Raw genomic sequence first — 27,513 nt, 5'->3', positions numbered from 1 at the left:
CAGTGACCCTTACGCTTGGTGTCACGCTTTATTTTTCTCAAACCCAACGTATAATATAATTGCACATAGACTTCAAGCATTTTCAAAGTTACCTAACTAAAACTAAAGCATGTTCACACCGCATAGGATGACAAATGCACGGCCATCTGTATGAAAGCGCTTTACGCACATTCTTACAGCCAATTGTCAAGAAAATTCGCGCTAGTTTTGATATGCGCCGTGCTATTCTTAAACCCGATAGAAAGCAACCATTAATTATGTTCCAACTACTACGAAAGTTCCGCGTCTAAATGACACTATTATAATGCCAGAAGTGGCATCTACAAGTACGTGGACATGTACGCCCGTGAACAAAAGTATATGGACAACAGGGTCTGAAAAAAAATGACTAAATTTCTTTGAAATTAGTTGCATAAACTGAAAATGACGCGTACACGGGAAAGTTCACAGTGCCAGGTTTGGAGTGCAGTCTTCAATTTTAAGTTACATTCACAGGCAGAGGAAAAAATCGGCTTTATCGTGATATCCCAAGTCCGTACACTTCTGCTCACGGGTGTACATACGTATGAACATGTGCATATGCAAGGCATGATGGACACGAAGGACGTAGACGTTTGTGCCCGTCCACGGCATGTGTCCCTTGACATGTCCGTTGGCTCGGTGCTAACCCGCATGTAGAGTTACCTATCCGCTGACGCAAGAAATAGCAGTTTTACCATGCTGAACGTGAGTAAACAATAACATTGTCCACCTGCATGTAGACGCTACTTCAGGCATTCCAATAGTGGCATTTAAACCAGTCAACAATAAGAAGCGAGTGCACAAAACTGTTACATCCGTGGACTGTCTTCCCGTCGCAAGATGATATAGCGCAGCTATGCTCCCTATGCTGTGTGCGCGCACCGTTCAGTCTCTTGTTTTTTTTTTTCTTCTCTTTCTATCCGCTGTTTTCTTACCCACAGTGTAGGGTAGAAAACTGTCTTCCTGTCAATTTCCTTTCTGAAACTTTTTTCACTTTCATACCCTCTAACAAGCTTAAGATAACAAAAATGTTTGCCTTGCGGTGCTCCCACTCCCTCAATTTTGCGAAAAGTTCCTGCTTGTATTCTTCTAAATATTAAAAATTCCGTTAACAAATACCGCCGCTTGTAGAAAAACATAAGACACAAAAGAAACCAAGTGATCATACTGGGAAAAGTGCGGTGTTGAAACACAGATACGATTGTGCTAGCGCTTTTTTATTCACTCTAGATTTACCAGCCAGGTGTATTAGCTTCTTGGTTGAGTAAGCAGAAACATGTCCAATCTGGCATATTAATATTTAAAATCATCTCAGACGATGGCCGGCGTTCAGCCACAGTGCGAATATGACAATACTCGGAACATCAGGAGGACGGAACACAGTGAAGATAGTTTTTCTTGTTTCCCAGAGCAAGCCTGGGCCTGGGGATAAACACTGGCTTAATGTCGATATTCCAAGTGTCGGAGCTGGACCTGAGTGGGCAGTTTCATGGTGGCGACAGCTTCTCCGTCCGCAGCCACATTCCTTTGTCGGGAACCAGGAGAATGAAGCTTGCTCGGAAGCTTCCGGTTGTCTGCAAAATGCGTTGCAATGACTTCTTAGTGCTCAGCATTACTCACTCTGACGTCTGCTCGGGTATTACTTTACTAAATGGTTTACTTTGGAACCATATCACTTGAAATGGCGTCATAGAGGCAACAAACCTTTCCGCACATTACTAAATGCCGCAGGTGATGTCACTAAAGGCTCGCAAAGCACGCACTGATCGCGTCGTCTGTGTCTGAACTTCGCGAGTACCATAAACTGCCAAGCTGTCGCATTAAGCGCAACAAAACGCGAATGGTGTAGTGGTAAACTTTGCGATTCAATCGCTTACAAACTCACTCAGACTAATGTATGGGTGAGTGGCACAATCGGCTAGCGTCTTGCATATCTCCGAAATGGGTGAGCTAATTATTTTCCAATGTAATGAGTGATTATCCTGTTGAATAGAATATTTTGATACCTGGAAAGATACTAGAAATGTTAAAGAGAAAGTCCTCTTATGAGGAGCGATTATCCTTTTAAATAGATAACTTTGATACTTCGCAAGATACTACAAATACTTGAGATAAATTATTGTTATGAGCTAGTTCAAATGACGGAGCTTAGAAAATTTGTAGCAGCCAATAAAAGAGGCTACCTAGTGATCAAGTGTGAAACTCAGAGAGCGAACTATCATCTTAGCCAGCAGGCGATTAACTTGAAGAGCGAGTGAACGACAGATGGATGTTTTACTACAACGGTGGAATGAAAGTATTACCCAGTAGACTGACGGCCAGAAGCATCAGGGATTAATTATTTCTAAACTTAAGCAAGTGACAAAAGGAGTAACCTATAGAGGTATAGTGAGGAATTGACAAATAATTACTTGCTTGAATGCACGAATGAGCGAAAATGAAAGTGGATGGGGGTGGCGCTACCTCATAGTGTCCTTGAACCCCATTTCATTAAAGGGGAGAAACGGCATTCGATGTGAAAATAGGCGATTTCAGAAATTATTTATCGCAAGAAGTACTTCAATGCGTTAAGCGGAAGCGGAGTTATTGGCAATGAAGCACGGCCTCCGCTGCGCTCCCGTTGATTTTCATTGCTATGCACTGCGACGGCTACGGCGGCGGGGTCTGTGCCCACAACGCACATGCCGCTGTGACGTGCAATTCAAATTTCCTTTTGGCTGTTAACATAGGCGCCAGTACTTTCAGTTTTGGTGCTTACGACGCGGTAAACGAAAGCCAAACGCGGTTGTCCTCAGCGGGCCTCAGTGCGCTTAGCCAGTGTGGCGGCACCTCGCGGCAGCCGTGGTATCTGCACGGCGTAGCCGACCGCAGCTACCGGTAGAACCCGAGTACGAGAATTCGCTTTATTACGAAATAAAGCGTCCAGACGAGCGTGCGGAGCAGGCTTCTCTTTGTGAAAAGAGCGTTTGAGTGAAAGCGGAGCTCCATACACCGCGTGTGACGGCGAAACTTGGCTGATACGTTCACAGCAGCGTATGCTACCCGCGAACTATGTTATTTCACCAAGCCCGAGGGGTGGTTCAGGGCCCCTTTAACACACGTCGGCGAGATCTCCCTTTGGGTTCCTGAAGTGCCTTGAGAACATGAAAGCAATTGCACAGAGGTGACTACAAGCAGATGAACCCTGCTATTCTCATATTCTCAACTGCAAACCGGCTGTACTAGCAAAGCGTAATCACACTGAGGCCACTTTACGGTACAGGAGCGTTAAGTTATATATATATATATATATATATATATATATATATATATATATGACGATTGAAGAATGCGAAGGCTGGAGAAGCGGACGACGAAGTGGCGCGTGCTTTGGAATAGATGTCTGGCGTCTCAGCCACGCCACATATCTTACTTCTGTTGTTTATACACACACACACACACAAACACACACACACACACACACACACACACATATATATATATATATATATATATATATATATATATCTGTGTTATTTCCAAAGTAATGCTTGGTTCGCGAGCTAGACATCACTGGGTATCAGTAAATATGTATGCCTTTGCATTGGTGGCTAAGGTAGTTAGCAAGATGCTGATGGAGACTACGAATGAATCACAAGAGAGGTTACCTTTGGTTCACTTTCACTAGGGAGGACCTTGTGTGTGGAGACGAGCGTGGCCAAAGTCACCCTCATGAGGAGCTCCGAGTAACGCGATGCGATGCAGTTTCTTGGTCCGGCGCCGAAGGGTAAGTACGCCATGGGATTTATATGAGGCCGGTTTTCGCTGCTGAATCTGTTTTCAAGGAATAAATACGCCAAATAGCTTTATTTCATGCTACATTCTCGCGGTTTTCGTCTCTTGCGATAACTTGCGACACAAAAATGTTCGTTTAAGAGACAAGAAACTAAACTATACACTAGAATTAGTCAACGAAATTACTAGGTAATAGCTATAAGGCACATGTTTCAATTACAGAATTCAAGTCAGTGTGTTCTCACTGCATGTCCAGCTATTTGCATTGCCGAGATTAACATTATTTTCACGATATCTCTCCCTTTCCTCTTCAAAACTACTTTCTTTCCGCCTATTCTGTTTCTCAGTCTTTCCTGCGTAATATGGGACTAAAATAGGTCAAGAATCCATGCATATTTTAACGTTGTGCAGGATAATTCTTTTTAAAGAACCAAGCTAGTGTTAGCATCCTACTTTGTAAGTGGACATATGTCCTAAAAAAAGAATAATAAAAGAATATTAAGGAAGTCGCCTTACGGAGAAATAACCTGGGGAAATCTGATTTTTGTGTGAGCAAAGCTATGTCACCCTATGAAAGAAAAGGCATGTTTAGCGATAAGAAACGCTGAGATGTCTACCTGTGGTACTTTCGTCTAGCTAGCTACTGCTTGCGAAAGGATTACTTGCAGTAAAAGAGAAAGGAACAGGATTGATGATGATGAGAAGAGGGCGACAAAGGGAAGGGTATATCTGTCAGCTTGTGAGCCAAAATACTTGAGTCCCAACACGTGCTCCTCTAAAGATCAACAAAGGCCTTGATGGCTTCAAAACGAGATGTGCAGTCTATTCAAGGCCACAACAACAACAAGACGTGCTGTGACAACGGTGGGCTATGGAGATGAGCATGGGGAGCCACCAGAAAGTTTCTACCTTGCAAGGTTTGAGGACACTGAGTTAGTCATGTAATGATAGACGCACCATCACTTCACTGGAGCCATGCGCCGTGTTATTCGCGAGAAAATTACCACGCCAAAGTCAACTGTCAGCAACGTGCCACATTGCTAAAAGGTGTTTCAGTGTTCACCGAGTGCCACATGAAGTCATACCTGTCGGGGTCAAACTTCTCTGGCTCATCCCAGAACCTTGAGTCGTAATGCATCCTCAGCACGGGCACTCCGATAACTGTGTCTTTAGGGAAGACTTTGCCCTTGTATTCGTAGTCGTCGTCGCAAGCCCGCTGCACAAACCTGCGGTAAGATAGCAGACCGTGCAAAGAGTCAGGGTTTTATACAGTGAATTCCTGTGTTCTTTTTAATTTTCCATGGCGTTGAAGACACTCAGAGGAAGAAAGAGAACAAAAGCGCTGTGTAACTTATCGCTAGTGCATCCATCTTTTTTTGTGTGGCTGTTTACAATTCGTACCGCAAAAAAAAAGAATTGAAAAAATAGCCTATTAGATTACATGACTTCCTAATATTGTGCACTCCTAATTTAAGCGCACCAGATCGATTTTAAATCATGAACAACTACGTTCACTTTTTTTCATCTTTTAAGACGAACATGTTCGTCCTAGGTGCTCCTAGGTGTCCCAGTTGGCCGTATTGATCTCTCCTATCAATCATCATCATCATCATAATCATCATCATCCCGTTTTATGTCCGCTGCAGGACGAAGGCGCCTCCCTGCGATCTGCAATTACCCCGTCCTCCGCCAACCAATTCCAACTAGCGCCAGCGAATTTCCAAATTTCATCGCCCCATCTAGTCTCCTGCTGTCCGCGATTGCGCGTCCCTTCTCTTGGCACGCATTCTGTAGCCCTAATCGTCCGCCGGTTACCTAAGCTGCGCATTACATGACCTGCCCAGCTCAATTTGTTTTTTGTTAATGTCAATTAGTATATCGGCTATACCCGTTTGCCCTCTGATCCAAACCGCTGTCTTTCTGTTTCTTAACAATATGCCGAGCATTCTTTGTTCCATCGCTCTTTGTGCGGTCCTTAACTTGTTCTCAAGCTTCTTTGTAAGTCTCCAAGTTTCTGCCCCATGTGTCAGCCACGGTAAAATGCACTGATTGTACACCTTCCTCTTAAATAATTTTTAAATATGATGACCGCTTCTAAAACCATGCTTGAAGTTGCATAAAGCGATATTTATTGTGGAAAGCATATACAATAAGACGCTACGTGCAGCGATGCATCTTTACGCATGCGTCGGCTGCAATCTTGATACGATAATTTATTCGCATATCAGGGAAACTGACACTGGGCCAATACTTAAACGATGCTAATGGAATATGATATTTTAGAGCAGCAGCTACGAATGTTGCAGTTTTTCGGAACAGCAGAGCTTTGCAATGTAGGCACTAACTACACGCTGTGCAACAGGACGTAAACATTAACGAGCACTGACGTAAAAAAATTAGGTCAATTGCTGCAGTGCAAAATGGGTTACATGGTAGAAAAAACGGGGAACATACAAACTGAAAAAGTTTACGCGGAGACATGAAGGCAAGCCGAGAAAAAACAAGGACGAGCGCTTTCTCTGCTTGTCCTTGTGTCTCTGCGCAAACTTATTCACTACGCCTTCCAACCAACTAGCCCAACAATCTTCTCTCCTAAGGGAACATACAAAACTGGGTTATAACGGAAGGTCCGTGGAACCAGGTGGCACTACGCGTCTCGTGTTTACTTTGCGAACAGGAAGATTGTAGCTTGAGTCCGTAGCTACGGGTGTAAAGGTGGAGTGAGGACAAGAACTTGAGCTTATGACGTCACATTTCGACGCTTCAGTTTTCTATGTAACACTTGACTGGCTTGATCTATTAAAAAAAAAACACACTTGCCATTGCAGTATCTGACTCGCTGTATTGTGATATCATATGGCGCCACATTACTCAATGGTTACCCAGTGACGTCGATGTACTAGAGATGTGTGGTTAACAGCATTTGGCAGTCCAGTGCCCTTGCCTCAGACCCACGCATTTGCCCTCATTCATACATATTCTCACTTGGCCCTCTACGTCATCCACGGTCACGTGCCCTACCACAGTCCTTCCCCGCTCCGTAGCAGATCTCACTGAGCAGGTCGCTCCGTCGATGGCATACCTCCCAACACCACCGAATACGAAGTTTTCCATGTGTTTATTTTTATCACAACCCTTGCGAGAGCACATATCCTGCACTGGTATATAAACCTTTCAAAGCGGCATACCCGTGGGCACCGTCATATTTAGTCACGTGACAGCACCCGCCATTGTGCGCCTTCTGATCGGCGTTTCCTCACTTGTTTACAATGACTAGGGCGGCCGGAGGCACAGCTCAGGCACAGCCGTTATAGCCGCAGGCCTTAAGCTATCTTTGCAATCGGCCTGTGGTATAAACCGAATTGAAACAATTTCGAGCCTTTAGTGCACACATATTAATCAGTGCTTTTAAGATCAACCCACTCACGCTATAACTTACACTGCCTCCATGATCGAATCATTTTGATTTGAGAGGACGCTAAAGAATGAAGGCCGGTGAGTAATGCTGAATAATTGCATTGAAGCCTGTGCTAATCGCAACCGAAGGGCCGCGAATGATCAGCCCGGCTTTGTTTAGTCTGGTTTATGTATATTACTGATTGAAGGTGCCGTTTTCGGACTGGCGGATACCATGCCATACCTGAACTCAACTCTGGAGGGAATGGCAGCTCATTTATCCCTGTGAGTGTTTGTTGCAACATATATAGGAGGTTTCTTTTGCGCCTAACACTAGTCGAAAATGCTATTACCTGTATTAGGAAGGCCTTAATCTCATCGCATTTCTTGGTGCTCAAGGGTGACTGTCACCTTGCATACTTACCCATGAAGTGATGGATACATCCGAAGTGTTTCAGAAATCACCTGGCCGAGATATTCCATGCCACAGATGTTGTCGTACGTGATTTCGCCCTGTGTGTAAGACAATGCATCTACTTGAACAATTGCGTGGCTTTACTTATTAAAAGTAGCTGCGCATTAAAAAAACGCCTCCATTCCACCCTGTGAAAGTGACTGTACAGCGAAGCTGTTGTCGACGTTACACAAGCGCCACCGCCTCAAGCGACGAACCCCACGCGCGCACGAACCAGTACGGAAGTTCGCCATACACCGTCATTCTTGTGGGACCTCCACCTAGCGCAAGCTCGTCATTCAAATAATTGAATGTTCAGAAGTAAACTGCATGAGAAAATGCGTAGGATAGGACTTACACACAAGCTGCAGACATAATAGCTTCGGATTGCAATTCGAATATATGACAATTCGTAATTCTATTACGCGGAGACTCATTCAATCACAAAGCCTTTTTGTGCTGCCGTTTGAGGCTTTTATGAATAGCCGCGGCCGTTAGGTGGCGCTACTGTTCTTGGCTGGCATTTGCCATAATTTCGATTACGGTCACTGTGCGACAGATGCAAGGGACAGAGCGCCCACTTATCAATGATGGGCCCATTTTTCTGTACATGAAGTGTAATTACATGTGTTGTGTGTTTTGGCCGTTCAAAATACCTGCCTTTGTATATGCGTATGTGTACTGAACTCTTGCACAAAACTTTGCGATTCATCTACTGTTGCACTGGTAGTTTTTATTCATCCGGTGTTCTACTGAGTGTCATATTTTGTGTCACTATTCTCCCTTCTTACTCAAATTTGTTTCTTTTGCCAAGCGACAAGGAGTAGCCGGTGCCGCCATAAAGGCACCAACCTCTCCTAATATTCATTTCAATAAAAAATGGGCCCATTATGTGCACAAGTTCGTCACACGCGCTCGCACGTGCGCGGAAGTGCAGCATGTATTCTCATCCTTGTAGGCTCACCGCCTAGCGCAACTGCGTTATTGAACTAATTGAACTTCCCAAAGGAAAATGCTTCAAAAAGATCGTAACATACAACTTACGCACAACCTGCCGACATGATCGCATCGGATTGTGATGTGAATATACACGAAAACATGATTCTGTTACGCGGAAACCTAAACACAAACTCCTTTTTGCTGCCACCGTGGTAGCGATACTGTTAGTTTGGGTGAGCAGAGACCGTAAAATCCCGACCAGCTAGAGGCTATCAGTTTCGCTGTAAAACAAGCAACTCCGCCGTTGTGAATAAGCCACTCATAGTTTTGAAGCATCTGGCTGCGTGAATATAGTTGATAAGTGTGCTTCAAAAAAGATTAATGGTACGGATGTTATTGATGGTTAGCGGGAAGATAAGTCTCGTCGGGTCCAGCACAGAGCCATGCCCAGCAATCCCAGTAGCTTCAGCCAAGCGCCAGCGCCTAAAAGACAGCAACTCCTTTACTTGGGTCTTTGTCTTCCTGACTTCAGTGGCCAAGCGGCAGCAGCGACGCCTGGGATCTTTTCGTCATTACGCTATGATCACTTCGTAATTTTTTTCAGTGCACCTTCCAATTTGTGGCACACAAAAAACGCCATGAGCTGCAGCGATGACCAATGAACACGGGAATAAGTAACGGCGGTAAAATAAGACGAAACATATTATCATGCTAGAATTTAGTGTATCAGTGCTTACGTCTTTCTGAACTGCTTTCCGAACTTCCTCCCTAAGTCTATCTTGGACGTCCTGGTGCATAGCGAGAAGATAGGTTGCAAACGTGAGTGGTGTAGCCACGGCGTCAATCCTGTAAATTAGGCAAAATTACGACAGCGATTTCGTTTGACACATTTTTATACAGGAAAGTCATGATCAGGGACCATTTTACGTATTTCTTGCATAGAATTCCTGCTGAGTAGTAGTTATTGATCGATAGCAAACTCTAGGAGACAAGTTATTATGCAAATAATCCTGACAGCATTGGGGCCTTGGAGAGCGATCCTGCTTGCCCATCGTTGGATTTTCATTTGTTTCTCTGTTCACTTGGCTCTTCGCAATTAACCTAATGTCCTCAAAAAGGTAAGTAGTTCGCGAAGAAGAAGGCCGCGAAGTTCTGAAAAAAATAGCACTAGATATTGTTTTAACAGCATTACGCGTAATTAAGCCTAATTCCCCCAACCTAGTCTGGTGCCGTGTACCATTTTGCACACTTTTCTATAAGGAGCTTGGAAAAGATTAGCATACCTTGACTACTTTAAAGAGTAGTAAAATAACAAATTGAGTGCATGATTTGACGAGTCAACTTTCTCCAGGCTCATGTACCTACCGCGGTGGTGTAGTAGCTTTGGTGTTGCGCTTGTAAGCCCGACGCTGTGGTATCTAATCGCGGCCGCGGCGGCAAGGTTTCAATGGGGGTCGAAATGCAAAAAAAAAAAATATAAAACACTCTTGTACCGTGCATTTATTTTATGCTAAAGAACCCCAAGTGGCCAAACTACCGCGTGCGCAATAGTCATATCGTGATTTTGGCACGTGCAATGCCAGAAATAATTTTTTAAGCTCGTGCAGGTATGTGCGAAAGTGTTACGCCATGGGGGAATATCTTGTCATTGTCCTCAGGTGAAATGAGTTGCATCGCCTTCGCACGAAGGCAGTCGCGCGAGTCTTTTTAACTTAAATCCAATTATGCAGGAATCTCTAGTTTCGTAACGTGGCTTGAGTGATACATCAGTTGGATGATATCGGCAATTTTCGTAACTTTTGACGCCGGATTTTTATCTCATGTGATTATTAAATGAACAGAAAGCAACGTCACGACGAAACAGCCTAGTCAAATAAGCTTGCATTTGGACTAGACACTTGGTTATAATTGTGCGCGAGGATGTCACAGCCAGAAACAAGCATTTTGAGAAAACAGTGGGCTGTAGTAGAAGATATTCGATCAAAAAAAACTATCGCAGAACTCATCTCCCGATAAGGGTGTCGGCATAAAGGCTGTCACCACATGTACATCTCCTGAAGTTTCAACGCAGACGCCACATTAATAATAATAATAATATTTGGGGTTTTACGTGCCAAAACCACTTTCTGATTATGAGGCACGCCGTAGTGGAGGACTCCGGAAATTTTGACCACCTGGGGTTCTTTAACGTGCACCTAAATCTAAGCACACGGGTGTTTTCGCATTTCGCCCCCATCGAAATGCGGCCGCCGTGGCCGGGATTCGATCCCGCGACCTCGTGCTCAGCAGCCCAACACCATAGCCACTGAGCAACCACGGCGGGTCAGACGCCACATTAACCAACGAGATACCACTAGATGAAATGCCATATACTTACGCAGCAATTATGAATAGCGTTCCGTTAGCCAGTGTTCGTGTACGACATGTTAGGTGTACCTTCTTTTTCCCACCTGAAAAAATAAACGAGAACAGGTAGATGTGCCTTATCTGATAACCACGGTTACGATCCCATAGGGGTCGCCCACGTTGAGGATATGCTGCGTAAACTATTGCCTAAATCTTTATATGTGCTTACATGAAAATATAATTCAAAAACATTTCTTCAGTTCTAAAGTAAGCTAGCGGTATTGTGCAAATTGGGCAGTGTGATTAGCTTGGCAGAGTGTGGTCATTAGTTTTTCCCTGTACATTAGCGTAGGCCCAGAGCAAATTATTATTGACTAGTCATTAGTTTTCGTTGCAAAAGCTACCGTAGCCAACACTGATCTTTGTTGAGCTGCGATACTTATTAATGACCGAAACTGCGCGGAGTTCGAGGCGCAATGAAAAGCGAGATGATGTCACTCAGTCGGTGTCAACAAGTTACTTCATTGCAACTCGACAATATACAGAAAAAAGTAAGAAAAAAATAACCTGGAGGAAAGAGAACGAAAGCATATAGAAGTAGTGAATAGCGGTGCAGCAAACTGCCGATCTTGTTTATGTGCACAAAATAAGACACTAGGGGCAACCTTGACTTTGGAATTTATAAAGAATATACGAAAAATTCGAACGTTACGGACAATGCGAACAATTCCTTATTGTTTGAATATCGATATTTCTGGCGCTGATTTGCAGCAGTATCGGCGCCTTGAGAAATGGGGACTGCTGTTTGCTTTGAAAGCGCTAGGCTGCGCGCAAAAAAGACTGTCGCTGTTTTCAGCTCCGACCTTGAATGCGTCGACGCCACCGTTCCGACTATTGGTTTTTTTTTTTCCTTCGCAACCTTTTGTAACACTTACCGTTTTGTCTAAATATAACGTAGCCAGCTGCAAATTTCCTCTGACTTGTGTCCAGGTTTTTGCTTCGCTTTCTTCGCGAATACAAACACTCGCTTTATGATCCCACTTGAGTCAAATGATTTTAAGTGTTAGATTAATGATGGTTATTTCTATAACACATTCAGACATACTAACCTAAACCACTAAATTGAAATTGCTTGCGTAATCTTGCACCTGTGCTGAGTCACAAGCTGCTTGAAGGACCTGCTGTTTTTGAGAGTGCAACAGTACCCGCAAAGCAGTATCACTGTCGTCTGACGGCCCTACTGAGTCAACGTGTTAATTCGTGTGGTCGATGGAAACCTAGGTTCTAGTGCAAGTGCAGTAGCCGCGACGGAACATCAACTGAGTCATGCAGTGAAATCTTCGTCGTATTTCATTTTTATTATTTCATTCCTTGTGACATCTGTTACCGCTGTGAGCCAAGCTCCATAAGGGCCGGCGATTGTTGCAGCCTGTGAAAGCCATACTCATCTGTTGATTGCGACAGACTCTATGAATGCCAGGAGTAACAGCCTTCAAGTACTTGCTTGTTCAGGGTTCGGTGGTTCAGGGTTCAGGGTTCAGGTTCGACGTGTCATCCTTGCTCATCAGCAAACATCGTCTCCGGCAAGCAGGTCAAGAGGTGCTGTCGCAGACCTGTTCTTGCCAACTGCATGATTTGGGCCTCGAAACACGACTTTAAAGTCGACGGGCCACAACCTGCGTAGTGAATTTTCTCCAGTGGCGAAGCCAATCGCTCACTTCTCGAACTTCGAGCGTGTTCACGGAAGTAAGTCGGGGTCACAGGATTTTTTGAGATCTTGGTGCGTGCCTCCAGAAGATGTGGCCCACAGTCACGTTCGTGGAGACATCCGCGATGGCATGTAATGATGTTCGGCGGCCTCCTTTCGTCAAGGACAATCCAAGGACGTGAGAAGTAAATACTAGGGAGAAATCTCGCACTAGAAATAAGCTATCCTCACTTCCGTTTATGAAAGAACGCAATGTTGTTGCCCACGCTAGAGCAAACAATTTTTAAACGCTGATTTCTTTGGCGAGATCTGCCAGCCGCCCAACGAATGCGCAAGAAAAATTTTACGTCGTAACTGCTGCGAGCCACTGTTTTGCAAGTAAATACAGCTAAAACTCGACCTAACGAAACCCGATTTTACGAATTTCCCGATCTAACGAAGAAATTTTATTCGACGCCAGGTACCCACAGGGTTCAATGTTGTCATCAACTCCAATTAAGGAAACTAATTTGGCCGAACGTGATAGAACGTAGTTTTTTTCTGAAATAAATTAGTAAAAAAACGGTGATTTCTTTCTGATTTTGACACAGATGGCTTTTTTTTTTTTCAAGCGTACGCTCTAAAGCTAACGCATTAAAACGCCTAGGCGCCCTACTCACGGCCCTAGCATTATTCCGACGAAGCCACGCCCATGCACGGAACTGCGGACTCAACGCCGCCTCAGGGCGTTGGGGCAGCGTTGGTTCCTTTCGTTGTTTTATTGTTTATGCAACAGGTGGCTGGAGTAGCGGCAAATACGATGCAGCGCTATCTTTTGCGTGTCGCTACGTTGCAATCTAAAATTTCTAAGCACCGAAATATTCCTCTCTCGTTTTTACAAACTTCCCGATTTAACGAAATAATTTGAGCGCGGTCATCCCTTTGTTAAATCGAGTTTCAACTGGTATCCAGACTTTCTGTACGAATACGCCATCGTTCGAACGGGCTAAAACGTATAGCAATATTTCCGCTTACAGCATTAAGATTGAAAAAGAATGCGTTATTAGTCCGCCGTGGTACCTTCGCGTCTTTCATTCTGCCACACACTGCACGTATTGGTAATGACCTGTGAAAGTTTATCTTTGTCACAGCTGTCTTTAGTTTCCGCAAGCATACTAAAGCTTCGTAATTTGGACATCATGAATGCATGCATAGCTCCATGCTTCATTCGCCCATGAGTGGTTGTATAACTATACAAAAGATAACCTGGTGCATGAGCCAATAGCATGTGCTCTTTCATCGTTTGATCACAATAACTTTCCGCAGACCATATATCGCAGATTATTGTTAAGTCTTACAGTTGTTGTTGTTGTCCGGCTGAAAATTTATCCGTGGGCTCTCCTCGGATTCGGCGTTCAAGAGTGTCTGGAGTAGATCTGCCTTTTTTGCCTGCGTTCGGGAGAGATATTTCAATTTATCACCTGCACACCTCCACGCTTATATAGTTCTCTGTCTGCCGAATTTGCCCTGCATTTCATCATTTGGTAAATTGGTATAGCATACCAACCCTACTTATCTGTTAGACTTCCTTTCATATACACTTTCTTCACAGCGATGTTACAGGGGTCTTGCAGCATCTGTCTCCAGTCTGCCTTCTTTCAGGAGAAGCGGTAATGTTGGAGTGCTCGAGAGAGCCTGGCATATATTCTGTAACTATATAGACGAGACGTTTCTGATGTGACGACCACAGTCAGTAATAAAATGCGGCAAATCGTCGTTTGCTACAACGACCAGCATTTCACTTCTTCTTTTTTTTTAATTTTTGACACAGCCGGTACGCAGCCGCTGATTCAGGGCGCAGTACCGGTGACTTAGTTCTAAAACAGAACGCCTACCACAGGCAGCGCGCACCCTCATTCCATGTAAGTAAGTAAGTAAGTAAGTGCTTTATTGCCCATATACAACATACATTTGAATATGGACAGGTCTTGAGGAAAAAAGCTGCGTCAGCAGCTTGACTAAGTCCTAACTGTCGAACTGTTGCTCGTGATACCATCTAACTAGGAACACAGTTCTTAGCTTTGCAAAAAACAGCTAAATTTGTTCTCTCGGCCTTTTGTCCTGCATCACTTTATCAAATAATCATGAATGTTTCCTCGCTAGTGGCCAGGTCCGCACCCCCTACCTTGTCCTGTCTGACCAGAGACACTAACAAATATTCCAAACAATCTACATTTGAAAAAGTTGAAATGCCCATCACTTCATCTTACGCGCTTTGTCTCTTCAATTCTTGGATCACCCCGCAAAAGATGTAGCTGTTACCCCTTGATAATGTTCTTCAGTCTTCTGACTCCGCCTTAAAGAAATAAAGCTAGCCGTCCGGCGAAGTGATAACTAATTGTGGTTTCGAAAATAATGTTCTCTGTTGCATTTGGACACACTTCTACGTGCAAGTATGCAGTCCTATCTATTCGCCGCGCTTTTATGTGCTTAGTTTGTTTTCTGTCAGCTGCTGGGCTATGACACTGACACATCAATAAATATTGCTATCGCAATCGCAATGATAGCACGCATTATTGTGTCGATGACGCATGCAAGTTGCAATATTCTTCAGTGAGGCACGTTTTTTTTTTTAATGATTTTCCTTCCTTTCTCTAAGGATAGCTTTTCTCTTGGCCTGTGGAGGGTAGCAAACGTGACCCTTTCTTCATTAACCATTCCTTTATTCACGCCTCATTTTACTTTTTTATCTCCTATATGCCTGGAATAATCAGTGGAATGTTTCGCGTGAGGTCCTATACGCGAGGTGACTGCTAGCCTAGTCTGTAGTTGTACTAGTAATTATGATAAACACTTACTCCATCCATTTGCCTCCGCTTTTCAAAGAATGGCCCGAAGTAGGCAAGCACGGTGTCCATGGGAACGCCCCTAGAGAGGCCATACTTGAGCAGAGGCTTGAACAGGAATGGTAGCTCCGAAATCGAATCTGCAGAAATGACGATACAAATTTGCTTTTTGCGACTGCTTACAGAAAACGTAAGCTAGCTTAGCACGTACTGTGCCGAATGTCGTAAAACCTGCAGTTCATTGAGTTTATGAAGACGAAGGTTATAACCACAAACGGCTTTGTTCTAGATATCCACCACAGCTGTTGCATGCGTTTATTTCACATTCGCCGCATTTAAAATAAATACATGCGGGGTTCACGGCCTTGTGGTCACCCCATAAAGGACCTCAGCGTTTCGAAAGCTTCTCGCGAACGCATTGGTGTGCCTACACAAGAACCTTGAAATGACGCATGCTATACTTTCAGCCATGGGACAGGCTCAGATTCCGTTTTCGAGGCCTTTGTTGTGGCCGCAAGGTTTGGCAGGATTCGGCAGGCGCGGGCCCCTTCCACACTAAAATTCACCCATTGGAAAAAAATCTCAGTGTCGGGCTTGAGTACCCATCTATGCACTCAGATAACCGGTGGATAATCGGCGGACGGTCTGGGGCAGCGTGCTCTTTAAACCTGCGTCATCCCGAAGCCAAGGTGGACACTTATACCCCGGAGCTGCTGGTGTGGTTAGCCTACACCTGCCAACGGTTCGACAGCATCAGGGTGTCAACTTAACTTCGAAGACTTTGACAGCATAAATCGTGAACGATTCTGCGTATAGAATTTTGCATCTTTGCGAAATAACGTACAGTGCGTGAGGCAAGCGAGGTATAACAGATCTTTGCGTCAGTATCGCCTAGCGCGAGAAGCAGTTTTCTAGCGCCTATGTCTATAAAGATATCTGAATTTGGCTAAATCTTAAATTGAGTTTTGTTACTTTAGCGGGCATACCTACCTTTTTGTCGTGCCTTGGCTTGCAGCCGACGTTTGAGCCTAAGCGTCGCCTCACCGCGACAGCTAAAGTTAAACATGAAAAAAAATATATATTATGGGGTTTTACGTGCCAAAATTACGATCTGATTACGAGTCACGCAGTAATGGGAGACTCCGGAAATTTCGGCCACCTGGGGTTCTTTAACATGCCCCTAAATCCTAGCAGTCGTTCCATAATCCAAGCAGACAAAGCTGATGACGATCACAGTTGCTTGTCTGAGAAGCCTCGGGAGACAAAGTGAATCGCTCTAATCTTAATGAAAACCTAACTTTAACGGGGACTCACTCTCCGTTAAATTGTTTGCCCGCGTTGAAGGCGTGGGTTGGAGTGCTTTACCTAACTATATCCTAATTAAATGTGTCTTAATACCAAATGCCGTTAGTTAGAGGGTAATAAGGAAGTCTATCTTAATTAAACGTGTACCTTAATCAACCCTACCTTAATTATCTGTCTTTTTTCAATACGCCGTCATTCATTTTGCGTTAATTAACTTTGCCTTAACTGACGTCATCAACCGCCTCCATTGGCTCACTTGACTTTGCGGACCACCGTTGGCCACGCCAGCGCCGCCAAGGCCTACTTTTCCGCCTCACGAGCCATACAATGCTCCCGCATTAATAACCACCCGGGTTACGTTTCCTGCACCGCAGCACGAGCGTAGGCGAAATGCAATGGTGGCTGCCTTGGTTAGCCTGGGTAACGTATTCGCCTTCCTTGTGGGCACGCCAACACACATATGTTCATTTCCTTGGAAAAAACAAGCCAAGAGCTGTCAGTGCTTACTGATGAGCACCATCTTGGTTTCCCCGAACATGCCGGTACACTGCCGGCACTTGAGCAACAGTTTGCAGGCAGCCTCGTCTCTGCGCTGTACTTCAGTCCTAGAGCCGTGGAAGACGCCCATGGCTACGTCCATGGCCAGACGAAGCACGTGGTCGTGCATGTTGACCACTCCGCCCTGCTTTCGGGAGGCCGCCTCTATCATTTCCGAAAACAGCTTGGTGCGATCCTTCATGATCAGCACGGCCTGCGAGCAGAGACGGGAAATAGGGAACATCCTGAACGAATGTGGAAAAGTTTCGCAAGAAAGGTCCTTACGACGCTTAGCGCTGCTTAAGCCGGTCTTTGTGACGGGTCCATTCTGAAAAAAGCTGCAGCGGTCGTGCGTACTTTGATAATAATTTTGGTGTAGACAGCGCTTTATTGGATCACCGGGCATCTTAAAAAGCTAGCGGACTAAGTCATCACTGTGTTACGCTCTTCTTTGGCACCATCTCGGCGTCATATTCATCAATTCGTCTTTGTTTATACCTTGCAGTTTCAATCCCCTCGAGGTTGCTGCATTTTCACAAAACACAGGTACAGTCATCTTTAGTATATTTTTAAAACGTGATACTCCGGATGCAAGGGATCAAATATAGGAACTTGATGCGTAACTAAGTTTTCCTGTGGAGCTTTTATTATCATTGAACACTCCTGTGGATGGCATGGCATACTTAGCCCCTATGGGTAATCTTATCTAGTCGATTACTAATGTGCTCCGAGCCGCGAGAAATAAAAATGAAAGAAATATTCCCATTTTCAGCGACGAAAATACTATCATTTTACTAACGTTGCGGCTTGTGGTCTGCCGATAGCCCGGTGGCCCGGACTTCGTCGAAATGAAAGCCGGGCCGCCAGCCACGCTGGTAAATGAATAGTATTTTCGTTGTCGTTAAATGCCAAAATATTCATTTCATGCTATATATATATATATATATATATATATATATATATATGTATAGAGAGAGAGAGAGATTTTACTTAAGCACCTGTAATCGAGTTTTTCTAGCTTTAGCAACTTGGCGCCATACCTCTTCTTTTCTAAAATACCGATTGAACGTCCTCTTCTTTCAGAGGACTTCGTCGAGTCTTTCTGGCGGTGAGGACTTCTGTCTCACATTCTTCTACCAGAAATCGAGTACTCTGCGCTGCAGTAATTCATTCCTTCTGAATTTTCGCTACGCGCTTCATGAACTCGGCACGTAAAAGTAAATTGACATTGAATGAAGTGATGCTAAACACTCAACCGAGTTTCTACAACGTCGACCATATCACCCTTGTATTCAATATCACGTGCAAACCTCGGTGATGATAGTACCCCGCAACTAGCCCAGTTATAAGGCGAGGAAAGGCAGAGATAAAATATGCTTCAGATTTTCGCACAAAACTGCGATTGAAAAGACATACGATAGCAAGTTTGTGCCGCCGACGTTGGTGGTTTTCCTGGGCAATCGTTCATTTAGCGCGCGCTGGTGAACTTCGTTCAACAAAGTGTCGAAATTACGTGACGGATGTGCTTCATGTGACATCTTACTGTGCTGACATCTGTCATTGACGTGTATTGTTTCAGCTGTTCTCTCAATAATTTACGTGTACGCATTGTCGTCTTTTCCAGTTATTTGAGTGATTACTCGCATTACACACGAAATGTTTCAAATAAAGTGACAAAAAACAACGAGAACGCTAAGTATATCTCGATTCATAGTCAAAACATACTGACAGCTAAAAAACGTTATTTTTTTATCTATAATTTACATTTGTTTGATTGATTATTTGTTCTTTCCTTTGATCATGTTCCGAGCAGTCCCATTTGTAGCCTCCTCAGTGGCCAGAAGCCAGCTACCCGTACGGACCCCTATACAAAATATATCCATCGTGCGGCTTTTACATGCCACGAGGCTTCAACAGGCAAGACCATGCATGCCTTCATCACATAAGACTCAACATGGCCTACACAAACTACTTCAGGTGTACAATTCAACTCAGTGTTCTCTGAATCTAACGTCCCTGAAGACCTGCGACATGTTTTACGTGACTGCTACCGCTACGCGTCAGAGAGAGAGAGAGAGAGAGAGGCAGTCTCTGAAGGTGTCACCTAACCTTCAACTAGACTCGAGCTTGGCACTACAGCACATTCTCGGCCCGTGCGTTAGGCGCCATGAAGGCGCTGCTGACGTTCTTGCGGGTCCCGAGCCTTAATGAAACTGAAATTATCTCTATAGTGTATCTATGTGGTGTGTGACTGTACATGCTGTAAAGTGTTTATCAGTGTATATATCATAATCATCACCCAGCACCTGAAGTAGCATGTCAGGTGAACAGCCAGGCTACCATCTCCGGCATAACATTAAAGCTTGTTTCTCTCTTTCTCTCTCTCCTCAGTGGATCAGCTTCCACCATAATCTTATAACTTTTTTTTCTTGTCACTGTCATGCTTGGTTACAGTGCTGGAGAATGATAAGGCAAAGGAATATCACACCAACCTGTTTCATATAAGAACCTTTAAATGTTGGAGATATCAGGCCTCGAAGCTCCTTCCATTCCTGGCCGAACACCCTTGTGAGTCGTACTTTATTAAGTAGCAGTGGTTTTGTGACGTAGGTGAAAACCTGCAATGGTAATACATCAATGCCATAACGTTCTTGCGACAAAGTTAGCCGATCGCAATAAATTACTTACGTGGTGCTTTTTTTTTATATTGCAGACACAAATGCTTTACAACAATAATCGACAATCACAAATTGAGGCTGTTACCAATGCACTCCATAATCCATAGCTTCATTTCTCCTTCATAGGACCGACAACTGTCAAAAATGTGTTTTCAGATTATTGTGTCGGTTTGAAAACTGTGGCTCACAATGTTAACAAAAAGCATAATATTTTTTTATACATTCCTTAGACATTTCGTATGCTTTTCGTAGGGGACAGATATCGTAGGTGACACAGAGGCTATGACGTTCTGTCGTTGGGCGCGAGGTCACGGGTTCGATCGCCGACCGTGCAGGCGGTATTTCGAAGAAAAAAAAATTGTGAAGCCTTACGTGCCAAAACCATGATACGATTACGAGTCACGCCGTATTGGGGGAGATCCGGAATAATTTTTACTATTTGGAGTTCTCTAACGTGCATGTAATGCACGGTACACATGGGTTTTACAGGTCGCCCCCCATATAACGGCAGCGGTCATCTCCGACACTGTCAACTGATGTTTGTCGAAGCAATATTTTCAAGCAGGTGTAGGACCCTTCATTTAGAAATGTACTAGCTTCCTATACACAATTCACTGTGTGAGTGTATCATCACAAGGCTTGCATTTGCTGACGATTCGGCTTAAGTGCAATTGCCTCGCCTCTTTTTCTTATTAAAGGTGTTACGCGTAAATTACAGTATAGGTTTCCACTCTCTTACGGCGGTCTTACATGCAAACATGCACTGTAGTTACTACAGTGATAAAAAGTATATTCATTCTTAAGAACACATACTTTTCTATTTTTTTAATTCTTTATGGACATTCGTACCGTTCATTTAGCTTATCCCTGTTCCTCTCTTCATTAAATCTGTTCAAACTCTATAAAACGATTCGCAGCGAAACCGACATCAGGAACTAACTTTCACATAATCGCGGTTTGCGCACAGCAAATTTCTTTGCTGCAACTATGCAAGCATGTGTCCACTGCATACATTAGTAAAAGCTCCAATGTTCTACGTTGCCTTCCTTAACATTTGACGGTCTGAAATATTCCCTTTTAAGTCATAGAAAACTGAGGAGAGACGGTTTCCATGTTATAGCAAACATCGCAACGCTTTAGTTTAAGCCCATTGGTGGTTATCAAGAAAACGTTTATATGTGCACATATATTAACATATATCCTACCGAGCAGTGCCAGTTCCGCATATGTGTCGCACTAAATGCACTTTTTGCTTACCTGCCTTCCCGTAATTGTCTTGCCATCCTTCACGAACACCTGCTTGATCATTTCAGGATCACTTGTAAGCACCGCAGGAATGGACCCGTGAAAGTACCTGTCACGAGAGTAGCAACATTCGCCATCGCCATACTCAGCTAGTAACCTAACTGTTCGGCTTTCTTATACTCAAATAAAGAGTGCATGGGCTAACATAGCTAACAAAACATAGCCTAGTCGTGAAGCAGTGCAGTTAGCTAAATACACCTACCGGAGTCACACATTCTTGTCCTCCTGCGGTACTGCTCTGCCACCTCTTTCAGGGATGCGCGCTCATGTAATGAGAGGGCAAGTCGTCAGCCTAGTCCACCTCGAGCTACCCTTCCTGACTTAGAATTACCATTCACCATCGAAGAGCTCACGGCAGCAATCGGCGACGTAAACAAGCGATCATCACCTGGCCATGACGGCGTGAGCTATGAAGCGCTCGCAAATCTATGCCACACATCTCGCACACGCCTTCTGGAGTACTACAACGCCTCATGGATAACTGGGGAGGTTCCTACGGAATGGAAGCTTGCGAAAGTCATTCCTATATTGAAACCAGCGAAGCAGCCAACAAATTACGCCTCCTTCAGACCCATATCTCTGCTTAGCTGCGTAGGGAAGCTATTCGAAAAAATGATCTACAAACGACTAAATTGGTTCTTGGAAACTGCAAAAGTTTACCCGGAGGAAATGAATGGCTTCCGGCAAAATAGATCCGCAATTGATAATGTCATTGCCTTGGTCTCATCAATTGAAGAGGAATTGGTCTCTGGAAACATACCTACTGCATTATTTTTAGACATTAAGGCAGCATATGATTCGGTCTATCATAAAGCAATACTTGACGCTTTGGAAACCCTTGGTCTTGGAGGACGGCTCTACGCATGGATTGAAGACTATCTTCAAGGACGCCAACTTTTCATGTGTACCCCGGATGGCCCCACGGCGCTTTATGCCGTCGAGAAGGGAGTGCCACAAGGAGCTGTGTTAAGCCCGGTATTATTTAATTTAGTCCTCATCCATCTGAAAAGAAACCTGCCCCCTGGCGTCAAAATCACACTGTATGCGGACGACATCTGCATTTGGAGTGCGGCGCGTTCCCGCAGTACCACCCAACAACGCCTCCAGAGAGCGCTAGCAAATATATCGGCCTACCTAAATCCAAGGGGTCTGAAATTGTCCCCCGACAAAAGCGTTGCCATGGCTTTCACGCGAAGGTGTATGGAAAAATACCCACTAGTGTTGGGTGGTCGTGCCCTTCCATACGTCAAGACGCAAAGGTTTCTTGGAGTGACGATCGATAGGAACCTCACATGGTCGCCCCAAGTGAAAAAACTGAGTGAGAAGATTTCCTCGGCGTCGCACGTATTCCGATTTTTAGCCGGATCACAGTGGGGCAGCAACTGTAGATCAATGGTGCTCCTCCATAAGGCCTACGTCGACGGAACACTACGATATTACCTCCCGATCCTGCACAAAATATCTCCCACAAGCAAGAGAAAACTCGAGGCAGCACGAAACAACTGCCTTCGCGTATGTCTTGGCCTTCCGAAGGGGTCGTCCCGGTCAGGGACTGTAGCAGAAGCTGGATGCCTGCCTCTGGAAGTGCTACGTTCGCAGGAGACACTTCGGATACACCTCCGCCACGTCATTCATACGAAGACTCACTATTTAAAGGATATTTCCAGAACCCGTGCTACATCTAGCTTTGGGCAGGCCGTCGGAAGCATATCTATTTCGATTCCTGCTCAGGCGTCACAAATTATGCCGCGAAACATTTCACCATGGACACTGTCCCCACTGGAAATCGTGCCATATATACCTGGAATCAGCGCGAAAAAGAAAATGCCTCAGGCAGCGACTTATCAGATAGCTTTAGAATATATGCACAAAGAATACGCAGCCGCAACGCACATTTTCACAGATGGCTCTACAACTCCACATCGTTCATCATGCGGACTTTTTGTAACCTCTACAGGGCAACGATTCTCGTTTCGTCTTGAGCGAGCGACATCATCTACTTCAGCGGAGCTATATGGCATTAAGGAGGCCCTTGTGTATGTACTTCGACAGCAGCCGCCAAAGACATGGGTGATTTTCACAGACTCAAAAGCAGCCCTACAAAGTATCTGGAACAGGCACAAGCGTTGCAATAATCAACCAGCAGCATTTGACATTGCTTATCTTCACCACAGGGCTAAGATTGCTGGGCATTGCATAAAGTTCCAGTGGATACGTGGCCATGCCGGCATTTCGGGAAATGAAAGAGCGGACGAAGCCGCCAGAAATGGACTCCAATACCGCAAGTTCAAAAAAACATATTTTACAAAAGCCGATGCTTCAAACATGGCAAAAAAATATGCCTATCAAGAAAAAGTCCGCATCTTGAATCTGCCGCTTCACCAAGATAACTTCCTACGTTACATTGACCCAGAAATGAGACCGAAAATTCCACGACCACTTCCTCGACACTTAGAGACATTGTACCATCGTCTCCGACTGAACGTGGCATACACGAACAATTATCTGTACCGCATAGGACTTACCACTAACCCATACTGTGATAACTGTCGCAACTTAGAGACAATTGAGCACATATTACTAGAATGCCCCGCGTACCGCGACGAGAGACAATTTTTTGAGCACCAAATGGACATGATTTGCCACGAACCGTTAACGTTACCGAGCATCTTAGGTCCAATGCCCGGCCCTTCAAAACAGCGACGGGTTTTGGATTTATTGTTCAATTACCTGACAGAAATTGGTCAAATAGGAAAGCTTTAAAAATTGCATCCTTCCCATGCAAAAGCTTAAATTTACCCGCCATGTCACCTGTATATATTAATATCAGGTCCACTCGGACATTTCATATTTACTTTTATCCTTTTTTTTTCTCCAACTCTTTTCTGGAATCTTTTAATCCCATTCCCCCTACCCTATACAGAGTAGCATGCCAGCAGTTATATACGCGCCGGCAAAATTCTCTGTTTTTCCAATAAAGAGCTCTCTCTCTCTCTCTCTCCTCCTGCGCATTGTCATACGTGCAGGTAGTCAGTGTTCCCTCTCTTCCTATTTGCCTCTTTTTAGTACCCCTTCCTCTCACCCTGAGTGTAGGGTGTCAAATAGGTCGCCCGTCCTCTTGATCGCCCTGCTCCCTTTTCTCTCCTTGCTTTCTCGCTCTCTAAATCAACCTATATTCAACAGCGCAGGAGCATTAAAAGCTTCTGCAGAAAGCCGACAGGTGGAGAGTTTCCCTTGCTCGCAAACCACTGATACAGTTGTCTACTGTAGCCGTACGTCGTGTTTGGAGGTACACCCAACTACGCAATTTTCAAGATGCGCCGGGTTACGTTAGTTTCTGCGACGCTGGAAAACAACTTGCGTGGGTCGCCGGGCAGTTTTCTTTTTCTTTGCATTTTCCTAGCTACAGGCGTCCGAAGTTATACTTATTTTTTTTTCTAGCAGAGCGTGCGCAGATAGTTCCTGCGTTCTTGCATCTCCTTTCCTCTCAGATACCTCCAAACTGTTCCCAAAATAGCCGATGAACTCGGCAGGTGCGATGATGATGTCTGCTGATATCTGCGATGATGATATCTGCATCTGCTCTGAGGAGAAAACATCACTTTATCCGACAAATATGGCACTCCCTACGGTTAGAGCCGCTTCATAAATGCTGATTTTCTTTTATAAAAGTCTGCCATATGAACTATTTGGATCTTTGAACTATGCAGTCAATTCCTTTCCTGAAAGCGTTGCAATTAATGCACTGTAATAGCTATTTTCACGAATATTTCCCTGTACGAATGACCTGAAGACGCTTTCATACTTTATTTTTAAGAGTAAGAAAATATAACTCTAAAGGACGCGGACAGGAAGTATTATAACTTTCGGCCTACCCTTCTACTCTTGAATTCTACATTACAGAGAGAGAAGAAACTTTATTAATGAATGGCCGGCAGTTTCGTTGTGGTGGCCTCAGGTGGCGGCTCCAAGTCCTTGGACTCGGGCGGCATCTTTGGCTTGCCGGACGGCCCAGAGCTGGTCTGCCAACTCTGAACTTTTGAGAGCCGCCTCCCAGCGGTGGCGACGCCGATGGAGAAGGTCCCCGGCGGGCCCCGCAGCTGGGGCAGCGTCGGGGAGAAGCGAGCTCGAGGCCTCCCGTACTGTGGTAACGGCCGCGATTACGGACGCGTCGCGAACGGATGTGGTCCCATTACCGTGGTTGCCGGCACATTCCCAGAGCATATGTCGCAGCGTTGCTCGCTGTCCGCAAGCTTTACAGGCATCTGTTAGATATAAACCTGGATAGATGTGATGTAGGACCGCGAGGCTAGGGTAGCTGTCTGTCTGGAGCAAGCGTAAAGTTACGGCCTCATTCCTGTTTAACTTGTCGTGTGGTGACGGGAATGTGCGTCTTTGGAGTCTGGAGTGTTGGGTGAGATCTCTGAACGTGGTCAGGCGATCGCCCCACGCCCATTGTGATTCTTGTTGCCGCATTTCTGTTGTAGTGTCCCGATCAGGCAGATCCGATGCCCCGCTCTCGGGGGCGGGGGCGGCGGCCACATAATCTGCGGTGGCTCGGCGTGTGAAACCTCGAGCCGTGGCGTGGGCCGCCTCGTTGCCCGCGAGCGGGACATCGGTGTGTGCCGGGGTCCAGAGGAGGAAGACTGTAGAATTTTGGGGTTGCGAGGGCGATGACGAGTCGCCGTCGTCATAAATTTGGAGTATGCGGACCGCTTCCCGCGAGACGCGACCGCGCACGAAGCCGCGGATTGCCGCCTGCGAGTCGCTGATCACGATCGCAGCGCTAGGCACCGTGGCCAGTGGTAGGGCTATTGCGGCTTCTTCGGCCGCCTCCGTGTGTCCCGTGGTCACTGTAGCGCTCGCGAGGCACTTACCCGTGCGGTCTACAACCGCGATCGCGTGTGCGCTTTTCTCTCCTTCATATCGCGCAGCGTCTACGTACACCGCCTCGTTGCTGTTGCCAAACTTCTTCTGAAGGTCTCTTGCTCGTTTGTTGCGTCTCGCGGCGTGGTGCGTCGGGTGCATGTTTTTGGGAAGCGGCGGGATGATCAGGCGGTCGCGGACCGAGGCCTGAACCGCCATCTTTTCTTCATGCTGAGTGTGGTACGCGATGCCGAGTGCCTCGAGGATGCATCGACCTGTCTTTGAATGAGATAATCGTTCGTACTGAGCGATGTCGTTCGCCTCGATTAACTCGTCAAGTGAGTTGTGAAGCCCGAGCTCCAGAAACTTGTCGGTGCTCGCGTTGAGCGGAACGCCGACCGCCCTCTTAAAAGCTTTTCGTATCATGCATTCGACCTTGTTTTTTTCGCACCCTATCCACTTAAGGTAGGGGGCAACATACGTTATGCGGCTTATCGCATACGCCTGCACGAGACGGATCACGCAGTCTTCACGCATACCATTGCGTCTATTCGTGATGCGACGCAAGAGTCGGATCGTGTCATCTACCGAACGACGAAGTCTTCGCACCGTCTCTCCGTTATGGCCATTTGCCTGCAGGTGTAACCCCAGGATTCTAATTATGTCTACGTGCGGTACGGGAGTACCATCTGCCAATATAATACGTATTTTGGAGTATTCCCGTTCTTCGTCGCTCAGGGTTTTACGACCTCTTCTTGTGGGTTTGTAGATTAACAGTTCGGACTTGGTAGCCGAGCACTCGAGGCCCGTTCCACGCAAGAAATTCTGGACCGCATCTACCCCTGCCTGTAGCGTTCGCTCGACGTGACCGTCACATCCTCCCCCGGGAACCCAGAGGGTGATGTCATCCGCGTATAGACTATGATGCAATCCTTCTACTTCTGTTAATTTCTCGGGTAGACCGAGTAGAACTAAATTAAAGAGTAATGGTGATATGACTGATCCTTCCGGCGTGCCGGACGGACCCGTCTCAAATTCCGGCGATTCCTCGTCGCCAACGACGATGCATGCACGCCTGCACGCGAGGAAATCTCTAACGTAACTATACGTTCTTTGGCCAAGTCTTAACGTTCTAATTGTTTTTAAGATTGCTTCGTGTTTAAAGTTATCGAAGGCCTTTTTAATATCTAGGCCGAGGATTGCCTTAGTGGAGCTGGTAGTGTCGTCTACGATCTGGTGTTTAAGCTGAAGCAATACGTCCTGTGAGGAGAGGTTGCGGCGGAATCCTAGCATGGTGTGCGGGAACGCGTCACGATCTTCGAGAACGTCGGTCACGCGGGTGAGAACTGCGTGTTCCAT

The 27,513-nt window shown here is 45.4% G+C and overlaps 1 protein-coding gene across 1 annotated transcript in view; it reads right to left on the bottom strand.

Moving 5' to 3' along the window:
• Positions 1-1,222: 1,222 nt before the first annotated feature.
• The window catches only part of LOC140213996 (cytochrome P450 3A31-like), a 47,305-nt gene continuing 21,014 nt past the window's right edge, over positions 1,223-27,513 (bottom strand). The window contains exons 4-14 of the mRNA XM_072285211.1: positions 21,241-21,337; positions 19,798-19,923; positions 17,276-17,519; positions 15,476-15,603; positions 13,976-14,066; positions 10,962-11,034; positions 9,322-9,430; positions 7,616-7,704; positions 4,881-5,021; positions 3,669-3,834; positions 1,223-1,595 (exon numbers count right to left, since the gene is read on the bottom strand). Of these exons, the coding sequence (XP_072141312.1) occupies positions 1,509-1,595; positions 3,669-3,834; positions 4,881-5,021; positions 7,616-7,704; positions 9,322-9,430; positions 10,962-11,034; positions 13,976-14,066; positions 15,476-15,603; positions 17,276-17,519; positions 19,798-19,923; positions 21,241-21,337 (1,351 nt within the window). The 3' untranslated portion in view covers positions 1,223-1,508. The remainder of the gene's footprint in view (positions 1,596-3,668; positions 3,835-4,880; positions 5,022-7,615; positions 7,705-9,321; positions 9,431-10,961; positions 11,035-13,975; positions 14,067-15,475; positions 15,604-17,275; positions 17,520-19,797; positions 19,924-21,240; positions 21,338-27,513) is intronic.

Source organism: Dermacentor andersoni, chromosome 11 (assembly GCF_023375885.2).
Source record: "Dermacentor andersoni chromosome 11, qqDerAnde1_hic_scaffold, whole genome shotgun sequence".
NCBI lineage: Eukaryota > Metazoa > Arthropoda > Arachnida > Ixodida > Ixodidae > Dermacentor > Dermacentor andersoni.
This window is presented reverse-complemented; position numbering and strand designations above follow the sequence as displayed.